At 37.3% G+C, this 20,765-nt stretch overlaps 1 protein-coding gene across 10 annotated transcripts in view; it reads right to left on the bottom strand.

Moving 5' to 3' along the window:
• Positions 1 to 4,299: 4,299 nt before the first annotated feature.
• The window catches only part of ZMYND8 (zinc finger MYND-type containing 8), a 60,116-nt gene continuing 43,650 nt past the window's right edge, over positions 4,300 to 20,765 (bottom strand). For 6 of the 10 annotated variants that reach the window (XM_052788450.1, XM_052788491.1, XM_052788463.1 and 3 more), the window contains 8 exons: positions 20,044 to 20,547; positions 17,405 to 17,779; positions 15,113 to 15,303; positions 13,975 to 14,055; positions 12,836 to 12,914; positions 10,780 to 11,019; positions 10,454 to 10,611; positions 4,300 to 9,039 (listed from right to left, as the gene is read on the bottom strand). In XM_052788450.1, the coding sequence (XP_052644410.1) occupies positions 8,842 to 9,039; positions 10,454 to 10,611; positions 10,780 to 11,019; positions 12,836 to 12,914; positions 13,975 to 14,055; positions 15,113 to 15,303; positions 17,405 to 17,779; positions 20,044 to 20,547 (1,826 nt within the window). In that variant the 3' untranslated portion in view covers positions 4,300 to 8,841. Of the gene's footprint in view, positions 10,157 to 10,453; positions 10,612 to 10,779; positions 11,020 to 12,835; positions 12,915 to 13,974; positions 14,056 to 15,112; positions 15,304 to 17,404; positions 17,780 to 20,043; positions 20,548 to 20,765 lie in introns of all 10 variants that reach the window. The other 4 variants (XM_052788457.1, XR_008235400.1, XM_052788499.1 and 1 more) reach the window with 4 other exon arrangements.

Below are 20,765 nucleotides of genomic sequence, written 5' to 3'. Positions count from 1 at the left end.
TGTTCTAAGGGCCAGAGAAATTCTTCTCACTTTTCCTAGGTGTTTAATGTTGCTGTGTTACCTTTTCCTTCTCTTCTAGTGTTTCTCTGTCATCTGTCCTCTGTCAGGTAAGGACTTTCCTCACTTACTGTACTTGTTCTTAAGGAATATACTGTAGGTTTCCTCAGAGCCAAGGTTTTATCCCTTAAGTTTTAATTAGCTTCAGCGTGACCAGAGCTTTGTATCTAATAATACTCAACAGACTTACAAGGTACTGTGCAAAAATTTATCATAATAATTCACAGTATCCTTTCTCTTCCACTTTTCACCATAAGGTTTTCTTGCATGCCAGGATTCTAAATAAGAAGATAATAGTTTATTTTTAACAGACAAAATTTGATAACAAACATACCATTTATTTCGATATGTAAAATGTGAGTAGAACAAAACCTGGAGATTCTATACCTTTTCCTGAGTTTCAGCTACCTATGTTGCTGAAAAATGAGCAAAGAACAATAGCAAATTCAGTTGTGAAGGCCTTTTATCCTGAGAGCAGGGAACTTACTGAACACTTAAAAGGAGAAGTAACAAAAGAAGCAACACACTTACTGCAAAACATGCAACCACAACAAAGATCATTCAGAAATGAAGAAGACAGATGGATTCATGACCCATGCTGTCACTAGGAATCGGAAGTCAAGGAATTCTGCCAGTAGACAGGGATCGGAAACAGCCTTTCTGGGCATGGTTGCTTTTCCTATCACCTCTAGGCCCTACAAGCACTGCCACAGAGAGGAATTTAATGGAGTTGCTATTGTTGCTCCTTTTTCTAAGGCTGCCTTTTGCTCAGCATGTCAAATTTCAGTTCTGCCTACGCTTTGGTCTGGCTTAAAGCTCAGCTATGTTTCCTAGCTCAGTGCACCTTATCTGATAAGCAGTATTGGTATACACATCCTTTGAGCCCATGCAGCATGACTTGCCACGCTGCACCCACATAACACACTCCTTTTGCAAAACCCTGATGAGTTTTGCAGGGACTGATCCACACCACACACCTGCTCTTCCCCACATACTCTTCAGGTGAAGGACTGAAACAAAATATTACTTTTCCTCCCTGCACATTAACCTTATCCTTAGGGTCTCTCCAGCCATCTGCTCTCAACTGCCACTTCTGGTAAGTCGTGGAGTGCAACACAAAGTAAGTATAGCTCTTAACAACCAAAAAAGCCATTGAGATGACACGCACTAAACAGAATATCTTGTTAGGTCTCTGTCTTCAAACTTCTAGTTGTTCTGTTAAACCAGAACATCGACCTGAACCACTTCTGAAAACGGCTTTGACAAAAATCAGACTTGGGCCTTGCCCAGCTTTGAATAGTTCAGATGCAACAACAGAATATAGCATTTTGTCCAATAACCAGAAAACTGCAAAGAAAATAGTTGCAAAAATACACGTCATCGTTGGGGATAGAAGGACACGCTGCAATTGCGCTACTTAACCCATTTCCTCTACTGAGTTTTTCATCCGTTCTCCCGTCTGACCGCCTGAGGGCAGCCGGGCTTCAGAGTAAGCCCCACGACGCAGGAATGCCAGCCACCTCCCCCAGACAGCTGCCTCGCAAAACCTTGGTGTGTGAAGTCCGTTTCAAAATTCTGGAGTCACAGCTGTCTTACCTGAGGAGCGTTAGGTAAACAAAACCAAATTCTCAGCATTTAGCCATTTTCCTCTGAGGTACACAACTGGGCAGATAAGGCAAGCATAGCAGACCTAACACTGGGCAAGGACTCAAGAGTGGTATTTTGTATAAAAATGATTTTTTAGAAGGGTAGAAGAATAGAAATCTCATTGTTTCTAAAATGCCTTCAGTTAAGATACAGCTATACAATCGTTTTAAAAACTAGCCTCTAAGATTCACACGGAAAAGACAACTATTCAGAGGGACTTTGGTCCCACGGTTCTACAGCTGTGGAAAGGATGAAATGCCAGCATTCAACGGGCTGTAGATTAGCTCGACTGAGCATAGATAGCAGAACCTACAGCACCCCCTCTGAACTGACACATCTGTACTGAGGAGGATGAAAGACTCGGGAGCCTATGGCTCTGGACAGACTATGATCCTCTTGGCTGCTCCCTGTTCCTCTGCAATTTAACCACTTGAATTTCTACGATTTAAGCACTGAAAAGCTAATTCAGCAAGCACCAGCACAAGAAGGTGACAGCACAACTGATGGCAAATTCTTAACCCCTGCATTCACAGCCAGCCCACAAAGTTCCAGTTGGAACATAACGGCCTCTCTGCAGCCAGAACTGCCAGCCAGGCTGTGGCTACTGCTGCACTTCCAGCTGTGTGGCGCTGACCCACCTATCTATGTCTGCTCCTTGCATCCATATGCCAACATCAGGCTTCTGTGATGAAACCTTGCTATGGTAAACGCCATCCAGATCATACCATTTGGGGGGCTAAAACAAAAACCCAGAGCACCTGGAATGTGGTCCTAGCTCCTACCTTCCTGAAGTAACACTAAAGCTAGGAAAACACTGCCACAGCTGGGTAAAGCTTTGGAGTTGACTGGCCCAGATAAGGAACACCAGTGTCAATAATCTCCCCTCCTTCTTCCTAACTGAAGGCCCATGTGATAATGGAAGATAATAGTAATACAGAGATTTCTAAGCTCAAACTCCAAGACAAGTTAGTTTTGTCCCCAAAAACAGAGAAATCAGCAGTAATATGCCCACATGCCTTTCAGTGGGTTGTAACAGAAGATGGCAAACCCGAGGGACACCCAGTGCCTGTAGCTGAAGGGTGAAAACAAGTTTTACCAGGATGGTATATGGCCAAAGAGGCTTTTCATTATTTACAATTTAATAGCCCCCAGCCCCCATCAACTCAACACCTAATCATTGGCATCACCCTTTGCAGCTAGGCAATGAAAGGACATCCATCCAGACTCTGACTTCAATCCAGGACTGAGTCAGGTGCCGCAACTGATGAACCTTCACCATCAGAAAGAGGTAAAAATTCCAGAACCAGCACAGTAATTTTTCCCAAACTTGGTTTCAAAATAAACAAGGGATATGCTACATAGGGTAGAGGGATACTCTAGGCACAAGTGATGGATGCAGATTATCCCTAGTCATGGGATTCGATCAGATATAAAACAAAGTTGCAGCCTATCTTTTAAATTCATATCACATCAGTGCCATCTCCTCCCATAATGTCCAAGCCAGAGATGTGTTTCTCCTTCACTTTAGTTAATGCAAAACAATCTTCAGAAAAACCACGAACTTCATACCATAACCAGCTAAAATGTGGAAAAACCACAGTCAACAGAATATCCAAGATGATACCTTGGATCTTGACCTGATAACTCTTGTTGGGAGTTACTATTTTATACTTATATAAACCTTTACTAGAATTTGGACATGAGGAAAGAAAACAACTCTTTTATAGAAAAAACAATGCCCATTAAAAGAAAAAAACACAGGTTGAAACAGGCTTCAGAAAGCAGTGTGGTTCCCTTTTAACAATTTTTGACTTGTTGATCTCTTTCCTTTTTTTTCCTGAGACAAGAGCTTGTTTCAGTGATACCAGCATTCAAATTACATGGGGAAGGCCAAAACATCATTTTAAGCTTTCAAGATTTGTGCTTTCCTTTAAACAGTAGCACTGGGAACATTAACTTTAGTTGTTTTACAAATGCATGTAACAAGGTAACTACAGGAGTAGGAACTTTAAGACAATATTCATAGTAAGGTTTTATAGTGAGCTATTTCATTAGCTCTCTGTTTCTTCTAACAGATAATTAAGACACACACAGCAGTCTTGCCCGATTCATGCCCTCTTAGGGGGCTACAACCATACTCATCATGAAAGTCCCCATTTGTAATGCACAAATACACCTAACAAGACCACACATATCGGTCCAACCCCAATCCAACCAATGAATAAATGTTACACAACAAGCAATGGACCTTTGCTGCTGTTAAAACTGAGAGACAATGGATACTACTGGAGTTTTATACATAAATGGCTTCTTATTTAAAGACTGCCAACGCTGCTTTGTTTTTTCTCAGATTTGACAGGCTTGGATTCAAAGGTCCCACACTTCTGAGACAGAAGATCCCAACACAAGTGAAATTATCTATGATCTGGAGACTGTGCAGAAATGGACATTCATCCAGACTGAAACGAAACTGGAAATCCAGGAACACAGAACATTCTTCTAAAACAGTTTAATAAAAAAATTGTGAAGTTTCTTGAAAAACTGGAGAAACCCAAAGCATATCGTGTGTGTCACCTTAGTCACAAAGAAACACAATTGTCAAAAAAGATATTTAAGTTTAATACAAATTTTATACAAAGAAAATGTGAAAAAATACTTCCATATGCTAAAAGCAATTATGCTTCACAAATAAGGCCAGCTAGGCTATTTTTGACACAACTGCAATTCACGAATATTCTGTTCTCGCTTTTTTCTTCTAATACTTTTTTCCCTCTAATATGGGTACTAGCTGGAGACTGTACAAACCGCATTCTTTTATAAACAATGGGAGAAATCAACATGACTAAAATGTACAACAGAATGTACTGGAATGATATCATACAATTAATTTTCTCATATACATACATCACCTTTGCTTTGTTCAATGCTTTCGTTTTACACAACATACAAAATGGTACTACAGTATAAGTGTAACAGACAGCATTTTCATGGGTTACTTTCTCTCATACTGTACTGTTTCATGCTTACATAAAAACATAAATTCCATCATATAAATAATACATGCTCTGGCCCAGCATCAAAAGTCATTTGCCCATGTTTCCCAATCCATGTTTTTCTCCACACCTAGTTCTTGTTCCAAGTCCTTTTGGAGGATTTAAAAAAAAACAAACCGAACTGTGAAGCATAGGAAAAACTTTTCTCAATCTTTGATATCAATGATCAGAAATCATGCTACAACCAACTGGTATTATACTTTCCAACTTTTCTAATATTAGGCTGAATGAAATTTTAACTTATTTTTAACCTGTAAACAACATAAATTTTAACGGTCTGGTCATTGTAAAAAACAATGTAGAATTTTGTGTATTTCAGGTCCACAGATTGGAAATGTCGTAATTTGCCTAATACAATTAACTGAATAAAGATACCCTTCATCACTTGGTTGCTCAAAGAAATTCTACAAGAGTTTCAAAGTGCAGAAATTTTTTTCAATCCAAATGCAAATAAAGTTGTTCGGATTCTCATGATTGTATTATTTGATGCGTAACTGCAGTTTCCCAAGACCAGTTTTCAGTGTTAGCTTGTGATAAGGCTGTTTCAAACCTTCCTTTTCCAACTTCAAACGCTCTTTATAAGTTAAAGTCAATACAAATATAAAAAGGAGATGGTACTCTAACTTTAATGACATCCACAAATTGTACATTATTTACAAAAGAAGCATAGATTTAATATGGATCTTACCTGTCCTCAGCTTTTCTAAGCCAGCGCTAATGCTTTACATTAATGTAGTGTAGTTAATGCTTTGTACACATATACAAAGCTAAAGTCTGAACCTTTGAGGTTAATCCAAAGAACTGTGTTTATTTTTCACATTTCTATTAGATTTATTTATTCCAACAATTGTATGGACTTCTTGTTAGCAGTTAGACTCTTCGTACTTGGACTGGCATTGTGGTCTGAACATATTGAACTCCAGTTCTCATTGCCACTGTCCCAGCAGAAGGACTTACCACTACAGGAATGGTCTGTGGATTAAAACCAAGAGAAACATATCGTTATGTTAAAGGTCACATAAACATGACCACAGAAAGAGAGATCTATTTTCCAGGGGAAATCCAGAATAAGTTTCAAAGTTTTCTGCAAGAATTAATACCTTTATTACCGCAATAGTACCTCATTCCAGGGTAGAAAGTAGTGTATTACTTCCTATAGCCAAGAGTGGTTCTGTATTATTATTACTACTATATATCTACAGGGACAGGTGGTCCTACAGGTACTGTACACACTCTGTCTGTGCTTGGAGAGTTAGGTTTTCATAGTTACATCCAGTTATGTATTTTCCCCAAACTAATACATGGGAAGAGAAAAAAGGGCTAAGAAAATCCTTTGTCATTTGAAAAAGTTTTGACAAATCAAACTGGAGTACAAAAATACCCTTGTTTATAAGTATATTCTTGTTACACATTACTTAAATCTTTTTCCCCAAAAGGAACTTCCCCATGCAGTCTACACAGAAGAGAACAAAGAACATCCATTTGAACAAAAAAGTACTTAAGTTAACTTTTGCACAAATCAATAACAAAAACATCAGCATTATTGGGAACTTATACACCCTGTAAAAATATTAATATAGAATAAACTTTTCACTTCCATCATACAGATCATGATTTATAGATCTTGACAAATGATGTTTCAGGACATCTCTATAGGTGGTAATTGATTCTACAGATGCAGAGGCAAAGGCACAGGAATGTTAAACAATCTGGTCAAGATCACATCACTCTGGAAGATCTGGAAAAGGATTTATTGAATCTTAAGTCTGGATCTTAACCTTCCTCCAAAAATGTGAGAAAGTCTAGAAATGTCTACACCATACAAACTGCAAGTATGTTTTGATACAATTCCAGTGATGCACAACTGGTGATCAAACAAATGCATCCATTTCAGTTCACAATATTTTGTGGAAGAAACAGGAAGTGAAATTTTGAGGAATCTGAAACGGATGCACAGATCTTCCCCCTGATGGTAGTGTGACATTCCAAAGAGAACATGGAAGAAGAAATACAAGTTCACTGAAGCCCGATGTTTCCCCACACTGTTTTAAGAAACCACATTAGTGTCTTAATGGTATTCAACAAAGATTGCGAGTATTCCTGCTGAGATGGATTACAGCCTAGAGTGTTTATCAGCTCCTTTGTGACAAAGTCTATGCCTTCCAGAAGCCTACTCATTCCATTCCCTGGAATGCAAAGATGATGAATTCATATTTTTACATTATTTTAACTGCAGAAAGAATAAAAACCAAACATGGAATCAATTTGCTAAATAAATTCAAGATTACTGCCATTTTGTAATGATTTCAGATGTGTATAGAGGGTTCAATGGAAATGGTACCCAGAAGATACACTGGAAGTTGTTCAGAGGAAGAAATTCCTAGTTGGACACCAAGTGCAAATTGAACCCTAAAGAAGCCATTATGTAAGTCACTGTTAGTACTACAGGTGGGGAAATTAAGGTTGCCACAGTCCCCTTTTAAATATACACACACAAATGAAAAAATTAAGTTTCAGTTCTTATAGCGATCGGGATATGGAATGTGTGAGACTCCTTAAATGTGTTAAGATCATTCCCTGAGAGGTAAATTTTCCACCTCTGCCAGTTTTACACATATGTACATTTTGCATACATATTAAACATGCACTAAGGTTTAAAATTATTTAAATTGCACGTGCAGTCATTAGAATACAGAGGTGTCTGTAGCTGTGCAAGACTAATGCAAATGTGTACAAAGTTTTAAACATGCACAAATGAAGGTTGAAACCTTTCAGACGTTCCAATTATGCTTTACAGAACTCAATACACTTTGTATTACAGAAAACCAATGAAGGTAACTGCCATTTTTTTGAATATTACACAAAACCACCTTATGATCTTACAACCTCTCAGCTATTCACAAAAGAGCCTAATGTCTTTGATGTTTGCTATTTGATTTTAAAACACATATAAACCTTGTTGTTATGGTAATTCAGTCCAAGCAACTTAGGGCCAATGCTGCAAAGGTGCACAGTGCTCTCAGTTGAGACAAAATGAGTCAAGTTAAAATGCTGCTAGGAATGTGAGAAGTCATGTTCCCCACTAAGCGCAATAGCATTTGTGTGGAATATAATGGCCATGAAATACTGTATGTATGTGTGCATGTGCATGTATTCATAGGCATACACATACAGAGGCATGTATCCTGCAGCTGGTGGGGGAGTGTGGGGGGGGGGGGGGGGTGTGCACACACACACACGGGTGTGTGTACACAAGGAGAGAGAATGACAGAGTAACTTCTATAGCAAGTTAGGCCTCACAATCACAGTGTGATTAAGGTACACTGTTAAATTAATCCATAGTTACTATTATAAATTATCTAACTGCAGTCAGAAAATTAACTGAAGTTAATTTACCCACACATGGGCTTCTCTGTTGAACCCACCACTGAGACTGAGCATGCCGTTCAGTTACCAGTGCAGTATCAGCATATTTCCTTTTGGTAAGAAGAATGTCAGCTCAGATGCCATGCTGACTCTGAAGCGAGAACTGCAGAGCATGACCAGTTGAAAGAATGGGATATTATGGTGCATAAAATACAAAACTGAACTCACTTCTGTCCCATCTCCTGTGACTGACACTACGGAATTCAAGTGTCCTTGATTATGTCTTTGATGGAAAAAACCAGGTCTGATTCCAATGCTATTTCTCGTAATTTCATAACCCTAATGTGCAAGACTGCATGGGAGATACACTACTGATGAATGCATATTTTCTTTCATAGTTACTGAGATGTTGCAGGAATATCAAGCATAGCTGAGAATTAATTAAATCTCTCTAGGATACCATAGACAAAAAGATATTTAAAAGATATTTAAAATTAATTCTATATATTTACATTGATGTTGCAGTCAAGTATATACATGAAACAGACAAATAACTAACATAATAATGTAAAATGGAAGTCTGACTGTCCTCAGTGCCTTTGCTATATTTAATGACAATTTCTGAATCACTGTAATAACGAATGATGAAATGAAAGGTGGAATGTTGCACAGCAAAATAAGACATTTTGCACTGCAAGTTGAGACTATACCAGTGAATTCATATCTTGATAGAACAGCAGATGGAGACAACCCCCCAGAAATACTGAGCAATTTTAATGCCAGGAACAGTACTACTGCAGACTTTAAATGATGATATTGTACTTACAATTGTGGGTTGAGTAGTTGGAATATAGGTGGTGGTCTGCGGTACCTGGACCAGTTTTATAGGCTGGTTGCTTGTCACACCTGTTGCTATCTGCAGAGACAGCACAGGCAACCTCAGTAGAAGTCTCAGCTTTTACATAAATTCCACCTAGTTGTTATTATTATTATAATATGAAATTTATGTTGGATGTTTTGTTTGTGTTAAAAATTTGCATCTTAATGAATTCACAGGTTACTTCTTTGTTAATAAAACAAAATTCAAATTATGAACATGATCAATGTATACAGCATGATGTTTCAGGTAGAACATCTATGTGAAAGCAATTCCAGATTTATATAACTGGAATACTCCCTGGCAAAAGTTTTTCAGTAATTGATTTTCTTCCATCCCCTATTTTCCCAGTAATACAAAGGTTGTGCTGCCACAAACAATGCATATGAACATCAACTGAGCCAGAGTTTAACTAACTTCACCAAAGCATTCAGGTGGAACAGCACATCCTTCTTCCCTCTCCAAATCTGTCTCCCAAGTTACTCCCTTAGATGACATGTCAAGTCCAGAGATCTAACACCAGACAGTAGCAAATGTGTCAAGAAATGAACACAGCTCTCTAGCTTACTATGCTTCCCAATTCTATAGGACTATCTCAATGAGACATCATGCTGGAATCACAATACTACAAAATTAGTTTGCTTTTAATATTTTAAAATACAACAAGGCTCCTACTGATGTGGGGGATCATGTGTAAGGGTTTGAAGGATCAGCCCCCCCATAAACTTTTCCATTTAATAAATCTTGCATGGGCAGAAGAAAAACGATGCTGAAATTGCTAATAGTCAAGCTCTACCTATAAAGCAGAATATTCTCTATAAACATTTTCTATATATGCAATGTTAAGTCCCTTTTATTAGAGCATTTGCTCATCCTTGCCTACTGAATACTATTAGAGTAGATGCTATGGAGGATTTCGTAACTGCACATTGCTCCGTTAACTGTAGATCCAGGTGAATTGTTGTATCAGTGTTATGGAACATTGTGGTACCCTAGTGGCAGTCTGTTGTGATAAAGTAAGTTGATTTGAATGCAGGTCTTGAGCTTGGCCTCTGAACCCCCAGGCAAGAAGGGCTTGGAAGTGCTGCAGTCAGTATTGCTTATCAGAAGGCAACTTGTATCGAAAGATCCAGACCAGAAGCTACACTGATGGGTCCTGGAGAGAGAGAGAGAAAGAGGTCCAGTCCCCTTTGGCTGGAAGGATGAGTCAAGCCAACACAAGGTTTTAGTGGGAATGAGTGAAGGGGAAAGGGTGTTCCCAGAGGACAGAAGGAGATTTTTTTGCCAAGATGAAGAAAAAAAACCACAACTCCCTATCTCACTCCCCAAATCACGCTCTTTGAAATATGCAAATGGTCACAAATTCCTGGCTGATCCAGGGAAGCCTTTAGGGGTAGGTTTCAGAGAAATCTTACATATTATTTTTGTTTGAAGTGACCACAATGATACTTACTGTAACACTCTCTTTGCTTTTATCAGCTGAACCTTCCTTTTCCTTAGGGGTGCTGGCTGCTTCTGTGGGTGTAGGCTGCACACTTGAACTGGGCTGAGATGATTTATTTAATGTTTCTGTGCTAATTTCAGTATCTGTTTCTTGCTGTGTTGCAGTAGCTAAAATAAAGGAAAAAAGAGAAAGTAGCCACTACTCAGGTGTACAAGTCCACAGTCACTTTTCACAGGCACATCTGCACCCATACAAATGAAGAATATTCAGTCACTGTGTATTCCACGCACCCTAACCCCCTCAGCTGTGAAACAGGCAACCCAGAGCAAGATTACCTGACTGTGTGCAAGATTTCATATGCTCAGGCCAGTGAGCTTGTTGGCAGGGATAGTCACAGTAGCTAGTATTCCAACAGCAATAAAAAATGGCCTCTTTCTTGCAATTAGCACACCACTGCTTCTTTTTAGTTTCATCCACTGCTTGCTGCTTTTCCAATTCCAGCTGCTTCTTCACCTCAGCAATCAAACGATCTCGTTCTTGTTCTAGACTCTGACGCATTTCAGCCATTGTCAGTTCTACTCAAAATGCAAAGAAAGATGAGTTTTGCATTTTCCACCCCCCAACAGCAAGGTGCAAAACAATAGTTTTCATGAGTTTAAAGACAATATGAAATTAAAACTAACAATCAAAATAGTCCCTGAGTTTGGGCATCTCTGTTTCATACCTACTCAGCAAATGAAAGTCTTCCATCTTCTTTTCTTATTCTGGCACCATGGTCTTTACCTTTAACGGTTACCTTCCATTTGTTTAACACTTTAGTTCTCGATGTCCCGGAAAGGATCAGAATCCAGGTGTACTGGGCACAGCATAAACACAACAAGGATGTATGCAGCTGCTGCTATCATACTTTGTCTTTACAAGCCCAAACTTTTGTTCTGCTCCAATATTCCAAAAATACAGAGAATTATATTTCTTCTCTTGTCTCATAAATAAGTAAAAGCAAATCACTTGTTCATTGTGTCTTGGTTTCTTTACAAAGAAAAATGTGAAAGTTCCAAGAAGGACACTGACAAAGTTGTAAAAACTCATCACTATGTGATTCAAGCTGTACATTTGAGTCTTTCTTCAGGACTGCTCTGAGAGCCACCCACTATTAATGCAGTTATAAACTGATACACCTCAGTCACTATGAGTGACTATGAATGAAAGAGGGCTTGACAGAATCTTCAAGGAAGTGGGCAGATACAAATAAAGCATTCCAATTCTAGCCACCTTGACTCAGGATGAATCTTTGAGCCGTCTGAAAAACTCTGAAGTTGACATACTTTCAAAACACCGTTAAAGGTGTTTATTTAAATCAGCAGCTTAAGACTGGTAACAAAGGGTTTAAAGGATTTTTCTTTTGTTTCTGAGCACACCTAGACATTCAGTTCTGCAAGGTGCAGATGAATTGTTGCCATACCCAAGGAATTCCAAAGAATGCTATAACTGGACTGCAGCAGTGGAAAAACTGGTGTACCCTGATTTGAAAGAGCAAAATGTTACTAATAAACCAAAGACATGAGTCTGAATATGGAGTTACTGAGCCCTTAATTCACTTTGATTCCAGATGTGCTTTGCAAAAAGAGAGTAAAAAAGTGGACAAGGACGCTGTATTACACAGTCCTAAGGCTGTTTGGACTGCACATAGCTTAAAGGAGACTGGATCATGCCATTGCAACCTTCTTCCCCGTCAGTGCATTAAAAAAGATAATTTAAGAGGAATCACATTTTGACCATGGTTTCATTTCCTGCACATATGGTTGAGTGAATGCAGAGATGAAAATCCCCCTCCTAGGAGGAATATTCTTTTATCTGTTTAAGGTAGTTTTTTTACTTTATTTCACTGACTGTCTGGCACCAAGATTGAGTCAAGGTTGTCTATTCACTTTAAATAAATAAAGAAGTATATACACCAACAGCAGATCTGAACCAAAATGTCAGCTACAATCTACAAAGATACCAGAGGAAGCAGGTTCCCCCAGTGGCTGTATTAACAGAACTTGGTTCATATAAGAATTAGTGCAAAATAATCAGCATAAAATATCTCATGAAGAGGGATTATCCTGTGATGCATAAAATAAAGAGTTATTCTGTCCTATCAAAAGCTCTCTTTAGCCTAAATTTGGCTCAGAGGGCTGAACACCTGTTTGATATGCACAGATAAAGTAACTTTGTGTACATACTCAAAAGGTGTCTGCTAACATCAGCACAGCACATTATATAAGGTTTTCTGTTGTTCACTTGGACAACTTGTAGTATCATATGATGAAGGTAATACACACTACAAGCATTTGGATTTTCTATTTAGGACAAAGCCTGACACACTGTTTTGGACTGCCATTTTCATACCTAGATTATGCTTCATTTCTGAGAGTTCCTGTTGATGTAACCATTGAAGTTTTTCTATCTCAATCCTCAAACGCCGAATCTAGATATTAAAAATTCAATAGTTAGTAATAATAAACAGGGTGCTGCCTATAATACACAATTATTATACAGAAAAACATGCCCAAAGCAAAGAGCCTGATCATCACTTACGTCAAGGCTCCTCCATATTAACAGGAGGACAAGACCATAGTAAACCCTAAACCAAAGCCTGAAGTATTCTAAACATTTGTTTGCTAGATTTGCATACCATAAAAAGTACAGGATTGTTTGAAAACAAAAAGCACTTCTATTAAACTTGCTCCTGCTTCCTCTGAAATTAGTTAAGTCTCAAATTTCTCTGACTGGAATCAAAAACCTATTCCTCAGTTTTGTTTGCATTTACTAGTATGACATTTCATTTCTTTTATTTTCTTTTTAACTAGATGAGGATTAGGAAAGCAAGTTTTTAATTCACTGTGGATTGGGAATACAAATATAATTGCTCAAGATTGTGACTGCCTTATTTTGGTTAAAACAAGCAAAGAAATCATCACACGTTTAACTCTGAGCTTTATTTGTTCACATTTGTACTTAGTTTACACTGCTTAATCTGCTTTTTCCAAGTTTAAAGAAAACACTTAGAAGATACTATGTACTAAATTTGGAGACAATTAAAAGGAATATATAGCATTTCATAAAAAAGGCAAAAAGTATTAAAGTATTTTAAAAAACTATGGTCATAATCACATAACTGGAATAAGCTGCTGCACTAGAAGTAAATTAAAATCTTCTTCCTCTGGTGGACAAATACATGGTTTAAAAAAAGATACTTTCAAAAAAATGACATCATTTCTGATTTTAAACAAGGTGACACAAAATTAAATCCTCAACAGAAGCTTTAAGGATCTGGGCTTGATGGCTTACTGCTTATCTTATAGAGCCCATCTGACATTATCTAATCGTTACTTCTAAAACAGCATAGAAATTAGGATCTCTAGACAGTCTCAATATATAATAATTTGTAGGTATAGTTATATGGTACTTTTATATATAAAAATACTATTTTGCAACTTTCAAAGTTAAAATACAAGCAGTATTTTTTTTTTCTATATTACACTAACCTCAGCTATTGTACTTCCAGTAGTATTTTTTGAAAGGTCATTATATATTTCAGTCATTGTTCCTTTGATGGCATCCATCATCTGAAAGACAAAAAAAAAAAAAAAATTTCTTTGGTATATATTTTTAACAGATACCCACTTTCACTTCCTTTCAACCACTCTAATGTGAACTTATATTACTACCAACAATGGCCCATATCTCTCTATATATCTGGGTCTACTTTTAGAGGACTATTTAGAAGGTAGAACACAACACTTTTGATCAGGACTCTGATTTTTAAATGTCCTGAACTGGTGAACTGCTTGACCTCCTACTTTTCCAAGAAATTGCCATTGATATAATTTGCAAACAAAGAAAAATATACCATGAATTTGGGGAAGAAACTCAATGCAAAAAAATAAAAAAAGACATTTACTGACATTGCTGACCAGTGACAATCCCACCAAGGCTGTATGGTTGAATGAGAACACCGAAAGTTGACAGTCAAGATTAATTCTGGTGCTTTTAATGCCTGGGTACTCAACTTTATTTCCTTATACAGTATTCATGTTGATTTTTTAAATTTAAACATCTAAGAGAATATATAAAAAGCTAATGTCCCATCCCCCACTGTCACTATTATGATACAAGTATTACAGCACATTTTCTCTTTGACAACTTAGCTTCTGTTTTAATACATGAATACACACTTATGACAAGTTACCATCTGATGAAGCTATACGGTGTTTTAAAATAAAAGTACATTTCTGCGTATGTGTTACTGGACACAGATGAAGAAATATTAATGTTTACTGTAAATATGATGGTGAGAGGTATCTACACCTTCAGGAGAAAACAAAGAAAATGGTCCAAAACACAATGCAACATAAATAAGCAGCAGCAATGGAGGAGCTTGAGAAGGAAAGGTTCTAAAGTGTCTGAGCAGCTGAAGCCTATCATATACACACTCTGATTTGGAACGGCAGCATTCAGCCAGCTCCAAAAAGATGGTTCAGCACTCTCGTCAAAATCTAGCTGTTCCTACCTAGTAGAATGAATTTGCAACATATGACAACGGGAAAATAAAGCTATTTCAGAATTTGAAATGTCAAAAATGTTCAAAATAAAATTTCAAGAAAACCTTGCTCAAGAACTTACTTTGCTAGTGTATTTAGCAATATCTGCAGCCACATCAGCTGAAGCTGTTGCAATTGGCAAGTCTGTATTAACTGAGGAAGAAAGTGTACTTGCAGATCCAGAACTGGTAACCATAGAAATAGGTTGAGTACTTGTAACCAAGGTTATAGTGGATGTGGAAGTGCTCTGGGTGATCTCTTTTTGCTGCACAGCTAAGGAAAGAGAACATACAGCGGATCAATCACATAAACAATTATGAAAATAAATAGGCAAACTTCTAACTTTAATGTCTAACTTAAATGTGTGCACCTAACCATTTCAAAGATTTACCTTATTTATACAATGGTGCCATTTAATCAATTAATTATACAGTGCCCAGCCACTGAACTTGTACATAATTGTAAGGCTTAAAGGTAATGAAGCAAATACATCTTTGAAAATTACTATTATAGACTGGCCAATGTAAAAGTCTCCCTCAGGTCTGTATTCCTCCTGTTTTGGGACTTTTCCATCCCACTTCCTAGGAATTCACTTCCTAACCTCTCAGTTTGGAGAACTCCCAAATAATATCATATGTATGAGCTTAAGTTAGACTTTGACATTTTCATTTGCCATATTTTTGAAACATATTATTTAATTTCTTTTCTTTTTGCTTTGAAGCAAGGTTTAGTGAGCCACTGTTGAAGAAAGCCTACTTTAGTAATACTTCCTGGTGTTATTCCCATTCTTTTGTTATTAATGCTACTAATTATTATTAGTGTTGCAACACGTTTAATATACATATATTCAGATCAACATTAGCCTTTGGTTGGCTGCAAAGCAAGGAATGCAACATTAGATTAACTCATTAAAGCAAAGAAGTTATTCATACTGTTAACTCAAACAGGATAAGAAAAGTTTTCTCATCTTTGGTCAGTATTTCAAATAATCTTAATCAGTGAGTAATTAAAAAGTGGGAGTACAAATCAAAATGCGAAGACCCTCAGCTTTTCATCCCAAATAACTTATCTGCCTTAAATATTTTTAAAAAAATATATGTATTTTTAGGACAATAATTTTCAATCTGTTTTTAATGATTCATATTATAAAAGATCTCTTCATTGCCAATATACTCAAAACAGGAATTACTGAAATAAAGTTACTCATATTTATCTCTATGTACTATATTTTTGTTTACGCCAATTCAGTATATAAGAAATCTATAAATTTTATAGTTTTTGTTTAATATATTTCTAGAATATAATATTTAAGATGGAACATTGCTATGATGCACTCAATAGCCAAACATATTGATAAAACAAACTCATAGGCTGAACATTTAAAGTTCAGCCCATATTATTAAGCTCTTATATTAAAGTATGATTCTATTAAAAATAAGACTTCACCAAGTTTCACATTTGTTTTTCTCACTGAATCGTTCTGTATCAAATCTGTGCAGTCTACAACTAGAAAGATACCGCTTCTTCAACACCTCTTAAGTGACAGTCACAAAAGCAGTTTGGGACCTGAGAAATGTGCCTCTGGTAAACGTTTGTACATGACCCATTACCTAAACCTCTCTTCTGTATGAAATTACTGGCTTGCCAGCAATGTTAGCAGAATGGAGAATATCTCTTCTTCAGGCACACCAGTAAACAGTTCAGTTTATTAACTTGAAATTACAAATGAAGCTAGATTTACATAAAGCTGCTGTTCTGTGAAGTGAAACAACAGAAACATGGTTGATACTACCATGTGCCTACTACTAGCAAAACCTCCGGCAAAGGGATGGTAAGAAAACAGTTGTGAAAACATTCTAAAATGCCACGGCTGTTTGGTCAGTAAACTAGCATCAAAGTCTTGTTAAGAGTTAAGCAACAGGGATTTCAAAGACAAACGTAGCCTGGGTAATTTCATTGCTGTCAAATTATACTCTATGAAAACCTGTGCAGATCAGCTTCTTGTCAGATAAAACTGGATCCAGTTTGTATATTTTGAGGTGATAGTGGTCATCATGCAAGTGGAATAGTTAATGGTTTTATCATATAATGCAGAAAAATAATTCAGTTCACTCTCCCAAATCTATGATGGCTAAGAATGGCAAAAATATTTATACAGATACACACACAAACTTTTTGTCATTAAAATAAATACACACCAGAAAGAGCAGGTATGGTGAGTAAGTTGTTGTATTTTAAAGTCACTTATCAGAGTAGAACCACACTTTGAGATTTTGTTTATATGGAAGAACTCCTGGTTGGGCAGCCTTGGAGCACCGAGATCACTACTGGGGAATTATGGCATCACAGGCACATTGAGTTAGAAAGTGTATACCTTTAACTGCTTGTCTTGTCTGATATCTTGTCCCTTGAGAGGACTGAGGTTGCTGTGACTGAGACTGCTGGCTCTGCTGCTGTTGCTGCTGTCTCTGCACCTTCTGCATGTGCCATTTCTGAGACGATGTCTGAAATTTATTTGAAGAATTCCACACTACCCGCTGCACAGCAGGGGCAGTTTCCTTAGGCAGCAGAGGCCTCTGCTTTTTCACAGGGCTTCCAGTGGCTGCAGATGGAGCACTAACAGTAGAAGAAGCACTAGTAGTTGCTGTCACACCAGCTGGTGGAGTCTGGGCGGCAGAGCGGGTAAGTACTGGAGTTTCTGGCAGAGGCTGGGTGCTTGCACTGGAGGAAGGTGGAGTTTTACCTACAACTAAACAACCATAAAATGTAATGCCAGCTTTTCACCAACACTTCCCTTTCATAATTTTCCATCTGATTTTTGGAAAAGCCATATGCACCTTCCAGTCTACTTTGAATTATTTTCCTCAAAAGGTAATTGATATTCTACAAGTAAACTCATTTCAGTCTAGTTGAAGTTGGTGGCAATTTAAAAGTGTCAGTCATTAAGGAAAACAAAACAAAAAGTACAAAACCCAGAAAAACCAGCCTGACCTCCTTCGGAAGATATGTGAAAGGTTAGCATTTGTTAGGATGTTTCTGGGTTACCACTTACACCTGTCATCCCAATTTCTCAGGAGAAAAATACATTCAAAAGGCACAATGACTGAACAATAACTGAAGGAATAGCATACTAAAAACTTTCTGAACAAAGGTGAGCTGGCACCGACAACCAAATATACAGTGTATTTAAGATATCTATGTTTACTCGAAAATCTTCCAGAGTTTATAGTTGACTGTTCCACATATCAGATCAATTTAGAAACTGGATGATTCTTCCAAAGCTGTGGCCAGGAAAAATATGTCTGAAAGAGAAGGCTGCTGCATTGACACATTTCTGGAAAGGGAGTGAAGACCTTCAGATTTGCATGCATCGGATCTCTTTTCTGGACCAAGGCATTTTAGTATCTCATAGCCACAAGTAAAGGTAGAGGCCTTGGAGTCATGGACAGGACACAAATTATGTCTAGAATATATTCATATAGGTCTCTCTCTATATATATGAATATTTAAATCCATTTTTTATTTCACTCAGAATATTTATTATTCTTTTGCCTCTATATGTGGCAGTACATCCCGCCCCCCCCATCCTGCCAGCAGGAAACGAAACTTCTCCAGGAAGGGAGAGGGGGAAGGAAACCCTGGTGGCTGCAGGTTGAAATTTGAACTGGCCAATCGAGATGCGCCAGGTACACCGAGGTGACCCTCCTAGCCAATAGAATTAAATGACCACAGGTCAGATTCGACAGGGGTATAAACGGGGTCCCGCCGGAGGACACGTTGGCAGTCCTCCTCGGAGCAGCGGGTCTGCAGTCAGGGACTCCCCTCGAGGGAGAGAGCCCTCAGCTTTTAGGTGAGTGATACGCACGTTTTGAGCCATCGCTTTCAATCTTGGGGATTCTTAAGTCGGCCGTGTACTATTAATTCTCTTTACATCATTGAGCCTGTGGTTTTATAAAATGTTACCGGACTTCTAACTAACTTTTGCTGAAGAATAAATCTGAGTTTTAACACCTGTTGGATTTGGTTAGTCGTGCATCCGTAACACTATATCAAAGTAAAATTTTAGGATCACTTATTATTTCAACCATCACTGGTTTAGGTGACTAGTAATACATGAATCAGTGGTTCTGAAATTCATAAAGCTGCCTTGCTTCATAAATTTTTAAATAAAACTAGAATCAGTCAATATAGACTCCCCAAAATTACAATTCTGTTTTTAGTTTATAAGCCTATTTTCTTGATTATCTCGTAATAAATTTTTCCATTAAATTCTTGTTTTGATTCAAAATTCAGAAGCATTAAGTTGTCTTCTAAAGTATTCTTAGTTAACTGATTGAAAACAGTTTTAAATAAAATGATTGAGCCAACATGCTATAAAACACAGACAAGAAGAGAAAGTTATATGAAGAATAAAATACTTTTCAATCCAACCAATTTAAATCTGGTTTTCTATTTTGTTTTGTCAAAAGGCTAACATGCAGAACAAGCTTAGCAAAAGCACTTTACTCATTAACTGAGATGGCTTTCCTCTTTTAGCAATACATAGAAACAAGGGACAATATCTCAGGGACAATACATGCAATTTAGCTGTTCTTTTGATTATTACTGAGAGCACTTACATTGATTTCAGTGGGACCTTATGCAATTTGTATGTTTGATAAGTTCCAACTTCTTCTATACCTGCCATTTTGGGAGGGCTATGGAAATGTAAAGATTCAACTGAAAGTCACAAAAATTGCCAAATAAATTCTACATTTGTCACAGAACAAATATCACAGATATTCCTAGTTCTACACTGCTGAAAGGAAACTCAATGAAACATATTTTATTTAAACCAGAAACTATAACAGGGACTGAAAAATTTTTCATACTCCCAAAGAATGAAAAATTATTCCTAGAATTGTTTTAGTACAGAAATTTTTACCTTAACACAAAAATAAAGGTAACAACTCTGGCTTCAGTAACAGCCCTACAGAACAGAAGAAAAAAAGGAAGGAAAGAATTTCATCCTACCATCTTGTTTAGGAGGAGGTTCTTTAGATTCTTTCTTGGTTTTCCTTCCTTCACGGCCACAATGATCATCTCCTAGATCGATGACAAGTTCACTCTCAGAATCAGAGTCCAGTCCTAGATGCACAGTTGGAGAGTCTGTTTCATCTTTACCTTTCAGTTTTTCTTTCGCAGGATGCTGTAAACTTTTTCCCTTTTCAGAAAATTCTTTTTCAGTGTCTGTAATTGCCTTCTCTTTGACCAGCTCATCTGTTTTCTCCACTTCTGGACTTGTGCTTTTAAGTTCCTCCTTGTCTTCATTCTGTGCTGTGGGCTTAGGTTTTTTTTTCAAGCTCAATGATTCTTTGTCACTTCTTGTACCTTCCTTGTCCTCTCCATCTTCTTGATCATTCTTTGATTTCTGATCCTCATCACTATATTCACTGTCACTGGTGTCAGATTTTTCAGAATCTTCAGAGTCACTGTGTTCTACTGCAGTATAAACAGCTTCAGATATTTCATTTATTCCTAATTGTGGGGAGGAAAATACATTCCATGCTGACATCAGACTGACTGACATTATGAAAAAAAATACTCTATATACTGAAACAAGGTGTATACATACCATTATCTTAATTATCAGTCCTTAAGCTATAAAGACTTCCCTTAGTGCCCTACCTTACAATACCAGAACGTATAAGGATTACCTTCCATATATTCCAATTCATATTTTTATTTCATTCAAT

Source organism: Harpia harpyja, chromosome 1 (assembly GCF_026419915.1).
Source record: "Harpia harpyja isolate bHarHar1 chromosome 1, bHarHar1 primary haplotype, whole genome shotgun sequence".
NCBI lineage: Eukaryota > Metazoa > Chordata > Aves > Accipitriformes > Accipitridae > Harpia > Harpia harpyja.
Note: the sequence above shows the minus strand (reverse complement) of the source record. Positions and strands in the feature narration are given on the sequence as shown.